This window comes from Nanorana parkeri, unplaced genomic scaffold (assembly GCF_000935625.1).
Source record: "Nanorana parkeri isolate BGI_ZX_2015 unplaced genomic scaffold, ASM93562v1 scaffold547, whole genome shotgun sequence".
Classification (NCBI taxonomy): domain Eukaryota; kingdom Metazoa; phylum Chordata; class Amphibia; order Anura; family Dicroglossidae; genus Nanorana; species Nanorana parkeri.
The window spans coordinates 935,111-944,677 of NW_017306815.1; the positions used below are offsets into that span (position 1 = coordinate 935,111).

General features: G+C 43.1%; 1 protein-coding gene across 3 annotated transcripts in view; it reads right to left on the reverse strand.

The window, feature by feature from the left end:
- Positions 1 to 8,076: 8,076 nt before the first annotated feature.
- Positions 8,077 to 9,567, reverse strand: part of G6PD (glucose-6-phosphate dehydrogenase) — a 32,781-nt gene continuing 31,290 nt past the window's right edge. For all 3 annotated transcript variants that reach the window (XM_018561822.1, XM_018561823.1, XM_018561824.1), the window contains exon 13: positions 8,077 to 8,176. In XM_018561822.1, coding sequence (XP_018417324.1) covers positions 8,086 to 8,176 — 91 coding nt within the window. In that variant the 3' untranslated portion in view covers positions 8,077 to 8,085. The remainder of the gene's footprint in view (positions 8,177 to 9,567) is intronic.

Genomic DNA, 9,567 nt, shown 5'->3' on the forward strand with positions numbered 1-9,567 from the left:
TCCTTCCACTATTGATCGACCTGGAGCAAACAGGCTTTACTAAGGATAGACAGGCCCCTGATTCAACTAGACGCCTTATTAATATCATACATAAAGCCAATAAACAAAACATTCCCTGTCTTCTCCTCTCTCTTGAGGCTGAAAAGCTTTTGACAGAATCAACTGACAAAACTTAGAGCAGGTCCTCTCTAAAGGTGGCCATACACTGTACAACCATCGCAAGACCTTAGTCTTGCGATGGTTGTAAAGTGATTAAAAAAACGTACGATCTGCCTATCTTGGACAGGCAGATCGCACTCTCGATCATCGCAAGCCCGCCCCGAGGGGCGGGCTTCCGATGACCGCAATGCTGAACGGGCAGCGTGCGCACACCGGCTCGTTCGGCATTTGTCTCCCGAGCACTGTTCAAACCAGCCGAAAATCGTACGATTCTCGGCTGGTTTTCTAACATGCTCCTTAGACAAAAGACGTGCGACCGTACATTAGAAACTGTCGCACGTCTTTGTTCACACTGTTCGATTCTCGTACGATCGCGGGATTTCCCGCGATTCTCGTACGAGAATCGAGCAGTGTATGGGCACCTTAAATTCGATTTCTCTGGCACAATCTTCACTGCTATTATGGCCCTATATTCCTTCCCTTCAACCCAAGTATACACTTCTAATGCTATCTCTCAACCTTTCCAAATAACTAAAAAGGTACAACACAGGGATGTCCGCTTTCCCCCTTAATATTTAATCTCCTTATGGAACCGTTTGCTGAACTCGTCCATTCTGATCCTTTAATATAAGGGTTCTTGATGAATCAGAAACACCACAAGATACATCTCTTTACAGATCATGTAATATTTATGTTAACTAACCCTACCACTTCTCTTGCAGCAGTTCAAATTATTAAGTTATGACCACCTAAGGTCATACATGGCACAATATCGTATCCCTCAAAACGGAACAAGTATCCGCCTCCAACTCGGCTCTCTCTCCTGTCAGTTTTCCTCCGTTTATCCTCCGATTATCTACAGCTCAAATCATACAATTCATCATACCATCATACCATCGTCCACATGGAATAAATAGTTGCTTGTAGTGCAGTCAATAAAACTCACAATTTGTTAAAACTTCTCACAAAAGAAGCTGAATAAATGCCGGCATGAAACTATAGCAGAGCGTTCTCCCGTCTATGCGTGATGATGTCAGCAAAGCCTGAATTGAGAAAATTCTCATCAACGATTATTGGCGATTAATCAATTAGTTGGTTGCAGCCCTAATATATATATATATAGTATATATATATAATATATATAATATATATATTAGGGCTGTATATACTTGCAAATATCGCAATATTTTTGTAACAATTTTTTTACATAATAGAATTTTATTACAAGAAAAGATAAGCCATTTACCCAGACTTACCAGATTTTCATTTATAGGCATCAGGATCAATATAGGGATGTGTTTTATTGGGTTACAGGTGCAGCTATAACTGTAGGAGTGTATTTATGTCATTATGGTCAAAAACAATTGTCGAATGGACCCCATAAACTATTTAAAAAATCAAACAAATGTTCCAAAAACTAACTTTTTCTAGCTAAATTCTACTGGTATGAGGAGCCCTGCATGCACCTAATTCATATTACCTGACTACAGCTTGTAAGTGGTGTAAATAGTGGTGCATCATAGGCCATTTGTCACCGATTGATTCTACATTTTGCTATGGGCCCTTTTGATTAATGTCCCGATATTTATTACCATGGATTAATCCACTTTACACATAGGCTTTGCCCTTTTTTTTTTTTTAAACTGCTTTTCCGAATAAGCGTGCAGGATAGGAATATGTCATAGAGAAGGTGGATAATGTGTCACACCCGGCTGAGTGTCTGTTACTCCGAGCAGATTGTACGAGTGCTATGAGCCAATGGGAATTATGTTCTAGACTCCAAACAGATGTTAATATGCAGTCGGAACACTGAAATGTGTAGTAACAGTTATGTTTTGATTGAGAAGAGATATGGGAATAATTAAAGTGTCAGTAGACCGACAACACAGCATTCCTTAAAGCTGAACTTGAGCTATATAAATTGATATACACTTCCATTGGTCCAGCTTGGCACAATGTCTTACGGTGACCTTCCAGGTCCTGTACTGCTGATATGCCAAGCAGGTTCCATTCTGCTTTTAAGCAGAAAGGGTCCTTTGCTTGGCACAGTGGCTATTTAGCGTACACCTAGTATTTTCTCTCAATGCATACTAGGCGTTCATTGAGAAACATCACTGCCCCCATGAGGTCACTGCTCCCTGTCCAATCAGTGTGCACAGTATTCACTGGGAAAAATGGCTACTGTGGCGAGTGTACAACCTGCTATAGTTTAACATGGTATACCATGACTGCTACCTAGGCCAGATCCCTGCTTATAGGACAAAGGTAGGTAAGCAGATTAATTGTCCATTGGTCAGGCTGGAGGCAGAAAGGTGACACAATAGGCCACAACACAATACTGCAGCAGGAAACTGCATGTCAGCTGCCTGTGCATAGTGCAAATGGTACATGAATTTAAAGGAAACAAAAAAAACAAACATTGGGCAGCGTACGTTGTGTAAATAGGAGTTCTCTACAGTAGGCTTAAAGTGGTGTCCCTGAAACTTGCCACTTTGGTGAAAATTGGAGACTCCTTGAAAGCAACTCCCATAACCACAGCATACATAGACATTTCTCTCTTTAAGTGACGCTAAACCCAGGAGTTAAATCTAAGCATTTAAGTACCTTACCTATTAAGAAAAATGTAGCTAATTTGTGCATTACTCAGCTGTAGAATCATCTCTGAATTTGTGCTGACACTGTCCTTTTTGGAGGGTGGCTATTTTTGTTCCCCATGGATGTTGTCCCTCAAAGGCCATGCAGGTCAGATGCTTCTTAGACAGGGGTGTCTATCCGAAGTGTCTTCTCCATGTGTACGGACAGTGGACCCTTGAGGGAGGTGAGACAGAAAGCCTCCAGCAGTCTGTAATAATTTCCTTCAAACACTCTATAACAAAAGTATCATAGCAGTGGTAAGGTCACAGCTGCAGGGTGGTCAGGAAAAAGTTTGGTAAAGTAAGGTCAGAACCAAGATGAGGAAGATCAGGTGCGATCAGAGCTCTAAAGAGGTTTATCGGTTGGACAGGAGCATCTTCTATTGGCTCCTTGTCTTCACAGTATCTGATCAGCTGTAACTTGAATGAGTGCACACTTCAGGCACATCGCCATCAAGCATGCAGGCTGCATGGTGGGTACATATTTCCCAGTCATACGTGGCACAAGGGTAACTTGGAACAACGGGTCCCCAGGAAAGTCATTGTGGTCTTAGGGGCTCTAAAGAACCCTCTAAGAATAGAACTGGTAGAACAGCAGGCTGATCCTCTAGTTTCAGAGCAGCGTGCACCAAAAACTAAACGGTCTCTTTTACTTTGGGAGTAATGGCACAGGACTGCAAATCCTCATAGTTAAACTCATCTGCCAAAGACTGCAGAGAAACCCAATCCGAAAGAGTCCTAGCTGCCAATGGCTTAGAGGCCACCGAGGCCAGGGACAGATTAGGTACAGAACTTGCTGGAGAAGACATGGGAGCACGCTTGTAACCTCTGCGGTCAGAGGCAGCAAATAACTGGGTGATTTGGCCTATATAGTCTTGCATGACTGTAGTAAGAACTCAAGCCAAAAGGGCAGAGGAACTGACCACACCAGATGGAGCTATGGAAGACTCTAAAAATGAATTATACTCTAGGAGCAGAGGAAAACATGATGCCAGGCTTCATTGATTGATTGCACAGTAGGTGCACTGCAACCAGCTCCAAAGCTGTTTGTAGAGTGCGAGCTGGGGGCACCTGGTAAAAGCATGGGCTGCCCCACCCCTCCCTCCACCCCATGGCAGTAAGGCACACGGTGCGAACCAAGGCCAGAGGTACTCATAAAATTCAGACAGCTGGTAGGAAAGGTGAGGGACAGAAGGCCAGAGGTGCCAAAGTCACTGTAGGTGGGCAGCAGTAATGGATCAAAGTTCCGCATGGCTCTTTGCAAAGCAGGAGCATTAGTGGGGAGATGCTTTCTTGATGTTGCATCGTGGGTAAGAGAACATGGAGCATGCAGTCCCATAGCGTTAGCCCCTTAACCTGGCAGAAAACTGAATTTTAAAAGCATCCAGTAACCTATATACTTGACATAGGGCCTGATGCTCAGCTCAACCAGCCCAATCACAAAGTGAGTCTTCAGAGAGAGGACAAGCACTGAGGCAATAACAATGGTTCTGAACCTGGAAAGTGTGCTGTGGATAACTTTTTACCAGATTAGAATCTTGAAGGCACCCTATGTGGAACCCATACCTGAGGTTTACTTCCAGGCTATCCCTGCAACTTCCAATTCAGTGGGGTTAAGGCACAGCATTGCAAAAGCCAGGCTGAGGAAACCCAATGCTGGATAGCAGCAATTGGAGACATAAGTTCTAGCAGAAAAAAAAATGTAATCTGACGGCGGCCGATGGCCCGCCAGAATATCCACACCGAACTGGTAGCTCAATGGCTGCCCAATCTGTTCGTACAAAAATCTGTCTGGCTTCTTCAATCAGCTGATCGAGGGATGCTGGCCAAAAGGGTGCAGACAGCAGCACCCACTGTGCGAATTGCGGCCGGTTCCTCAAGTTAGTTGTCTGATAAGAGACGAGTCACTGTTAAGATAATTTGATTCACTGAATTATGGAAGAAACGTGATAGCTGGACAAAAAGGAGCACATAATATAAATATGCAATATTTTATATCTATATTGAACTAAAAATAAATACAGATTAAAAAAAAAAAAAACACCCAGTCCTGACAGCAATACATGAATAAATATGGACAAACCACTAAATATTCCCTTTGAAAGTAATGTTTAGTTGCACTTTAGGACAGGCAAAACAAGAAAAGACAAAAACTTGTGTGCAATTAAGTATTTACTAATTCAAAAATTACAAAATAATGGCAAATAAGCATATAAACACTGGATCAATCCTGTAACCATCTAATCCTGCAAATGAGGCTGCTGATATGCAAACACAACTCTAAACAGCGTTACAGCCTGCGTAGGAGTAAGAGAGTTTTACGGCCCAGGCACACAGCTGCAGCTTGATGCCCCATAAAGCTGACAGCACTGCTGGGCATTAGCAGAAATCCCTATTTCCACCTATGGTGAATGTAGCCCATAAATGGAGACTTTTTATTTAACTTAATACTGTAAGCTGTGGACAGGATTAAAGGGCAGAAGCTTTCACCATACTCTTCTTCACTTGAATGCTGGACAGTTAGGATCAAGCAAAGTTCACTACACCCCACCCTATTTTTACTGGCCCATCACTATGACAGTTTTCCTTAACTGGTCAACAGGAATATGTAGAAGGGAGAAGGTGAGCAAGCTTTAGCAGTATGAGCAAATGCTTAAAAGAGAACTATGGGGTAAGTGTTTTTCCCCATAGTTCTCTTAAGGGTCACAGGAGGACATATACTAACCTCCTCCCGTGACCCAAAGCTCAGTATATCGTGAGCTACAGCTCACAGTATACTGAGATCGCCACAGCCGGGACTGATCCCGACATTACTGTCGAGATCCACCCAGCTGCGTGAGTGACTGCGGGCTCTGCCTATCTACAGGCAGAGTCATCTGTACCCGCCCCCTTCCCCGTCCGTGCCTACAGTCAGTGCTGGAGGATCGGAGGGGGGAGAATCCCTGCAGGGAACCGTGACCGACAGTCGCTGCTCTCTGCAGGGAGATGATCGAGAAGTGAGTGAGCGACGGTATGTGTTCGCTCACTTCCCGATCTATTGAGCTGACGTGTGACAGTTTCATTGATTTTCACTCACCTCATAGTTCTCCTTTAACCATTGCCCAATCATAAGAGTATGTCATTGAGGCAAAGTAGATTATACTGAAAGCTTCTGCAGGTATAGCCAGGCAAGCACTAGGTACTTGCACTTCTTATCTGTCAGGAGCTATGGTTCCAGTATTCTTAAAGCAGGACTCAAGCCAAAAACAAGATAAGTAGCCTACTATAAGATCCAGCTTTTGCTGCAACCAGAATTGTTTCCCCTCAGTACCTTTTTTCTGCTGCTAGATGCCCTCGGTCTGATAGCAAGTATCATCCAACCGGCTTCTTCTGAGCCCAGGTCATTCTGGACCAAGTCAGGCTGGGTCTATCCAGCCTCTGACTGGACAGTAAAAGGAGAAGCAGCACAGTGATTAACTCATCTCTCGCTCACGCTGCTCTGTCCTCCTCCTCCTATCCCATAATTGGCTCCTTAAGCTGCTTCTTCCTCTCACACTGCTATACAGGGAGTGGAATAAAGCTGATGCCAAGTCAAATTCAGGTAATTATACTTTGCATTTAAACATACATTTACTGATGATTAATTATGAAGCTGCACTGATCTGGGTCTTCTATTTCTGCCTAGAGTTCAGCCTTAAAGTCAAAGAGTATTTGAAACAGTGCTATGGCGTTACAGCACACTTCAGCGGATGTGTGGAGAGGCATTCCTGCATCTGCTAAACTTTGCTGTATGTGAACTACATGCTTTGTACAGCATACAGTTGGTAGGATTTGTGTAAATGCTAATGGACTGTGTCCACATGCTTTGGGCTTGTGTCGAAGACATCAGTCTGGCATTAGTTTGAGCTGCTTCTGAGACCATTCATAATTTGACCAGCAGTTGACCTCCTTCTGGACCAGCACTTAAGATGCTTCAAGCAGGTTTTGCATTTCTATAGACTTATATTCAAATGCAAAATTCATTTAAAGCAAACAAAAAAAAAAAAAACTTGACACAGGCCCCAATGCCTCTGGGCCTTAGGCTTCAGTCACACATTAGCGTGGGGAAAAAAAAATAATAAAAAAAAAACAATATTCTTATGGGACTCATTCACACCTGCGCGTTTGTTCACGCGCACAAAAACGCGGCAAAAAGTCCCAGCGTGATTTTCTGGGCGATTTCAGCACATTCTGTCCCCCAAAAGACGTGTTTTTGTGCACGCGCAAGACCACACGTTTTTCTTGCTGACAAAACTTGCTGAATTCACAACGCTATGAGTGAATGGAGCCTTAGGCTTACGTCACACTGCGTCCGTGTGCATTAACCATTAACTGTATGTATAGTCAAAACTTTTTCAGTTTAGAGTAGGGAAGTGTTAAACCCGTGTCAGTTTATTTTTTGCTGTCTTTGTCCCATTGGGGAGATTTGCCTTCACTTTCTGCCCTGGGGATGCAACAGGAAGTCAGAGGAAATCTCTCCAAAGCTAGGGGAATTCTATAAAGCTGGCCATACACCTATAGATTATCTGCAGATTTTCTATGGTCAGGTGGAAAAAGTGCAACAGATTCCTCCATCTATGCTAAATTGAGTGGATGGAGGAATCTCCAACTGCAGCAAGCTTCATTATCTTGCTAGTTGGCCCCGCTGGCTCTCAAAATACCTGAACAATCTGATTGGATGTAGGCATTGTTCGGGTATTTTGAGAGCCAGCGGGGTAGACTAGCAAGATACTGAAGCTTGGCCCATTCACACAGTTTAGCGTAGATGGAGGAATCTGTTGCACTTTTTCCACCTGACCATAGAAAATCTGCAGATAATCTATAGGTGTATGGGCAGCTTTAGAGAGATGTCTAATAAAACAAATGGCCTCATTAGAAGATTTCCCCTTACCTCCTGTTCTGGTGGTAACATTCTGGATTTGCCATCATGCTCTGGTTCAGTAGCCAGGACAAATTAAATCTACCCCACAGAGATATAGACAGAAATGAAAACTTGAAAGGAGTTCTAAGCCTTCCCTTCTCTATCCAATAAAATTTTAGCTAAACATACATTTGAGGAAAAGAGATATGGAGTGATGAAATGTAAACTTGTTAAAGCACAGCTACTCTGTATAGCTGGATAGCGACAGTTTGCAATGTATAAAGAGTGGGGTGGAAGTCGAGAAGTCAGCATGGCAGAAGTTGTGCTTTGGTCCCCTGGGATTCTTGAGGTTGTGGTCTATTGTGCTGGGAAGTCTCCAGATTGTTTCAGGCTCGGAAGTCTTCAGGGAGGTGGTCACAGTTTGTTGGGATTCACCCATTTGTATGTTCCTTCATACCGGAAGCCAGCATTCTGCATCAACACGTCGCTCTCTGCAGGACCCCGGCTGCAACAGAACAGGATTATAAAAAGTAAATATATCTAAACGTGCTGCAGAGGTTAGGTTCCCTGATGTTATACAATCTGTAAAATACAATATGAAACTTTTTCAGCTGGAAGCCTTTGGACAAATCACGTGACACTTTACCAATGATTATATGTGCAGACTGTAAATCTGATCACAACACTTCCTCTCCCCCTTACCTTATCTAGCATATCACAATTTGTCTCTTAAAGGAAACCAGTACTGAAAAAATAATGGGGCTACCACAGCTCAGCTCCTTCTAGGAATGTTACTTGCCTGGCTGTATCTGTCTTCAATACTTGAAGGAAACAAAGTCCCCTCCAGGTCAACTTTATAAGTTGCACACATTTTGGTCAAATATTACTGCAGGTCTTTAACTGCTTCAGATTTGTAGATATCGAGATATCTATTTTTTCACATTTGCATTAGGAATGAGTCAAGTTGGCAAGTTGCAACATTACCACAATCACATGATCAGCGTGATACTATGAAAGAAGGTAAGTGGGGTTCTTCCTAAGTGACCACCTCCTTCTGCTACATTAAGGTGTTAGAAACCTAAGGAAATTCACTTTCAGCCAGGATATTGGCCGATTTACTTTAGCGTTGAAGGTATCTAGCATAGAACAGTGAAGTCATTTGTATCAGCAATGTGTGACATCATATTAGTAGACCAGAAGAAGGCAGGTCACTGAAGAACACACTCCCTGACATGCTGTACACAAGTTACTTTCCCACCATCACTTGTGTATTTGGTTTTTTTTCTCTTCTATAAATTAGCTTGGCTTACATACAGCAGCAACACCTCAATATTCCATTTCACTTAATAAAGTAGTTTTTTTTTTTTTTTAGGACGTTTCAGCAGTGACACCTTCTTTTTCATCATATGGCAATAGACCCGCTTTGACTGGCAGACAGTAATTGGCCAGTAGTTCTCGGAGGCTGTCCCTGTTCTGGCCGATGCAAAACCATCCTGCCACTGGCCAATTTCTATCTAACTTTCATTAACCCCTTCGTGACTGACGACGTACAGTGTACGTCGCCAGCATCGGGGCTGATTAAACAGACTCCCGGTGACTTTTGCCGCCGGGACTCTGTTTAAAAAATTAGGAGGCCACAGATGATAAAGTAGTGTAAAATTGGCCAGCAGCCTGACACTTTTAATGAGGGACAACTGGTTGAAGTTTAGTAGATACAAAGAACACAGACTGGGGCTTTAGTACAAGAATTCAGATATTGTAGAGAATACAGTAGCGCAAAATTGAAGATTGGCCAACAGCAAGATAACTGTAACCAGGGATAATAGGCCTAACCATGGTAAGTCTAACTTTTATTTCATCTATGGGGATAGGGGGGGGGGGGGGGGGAGGGAAATT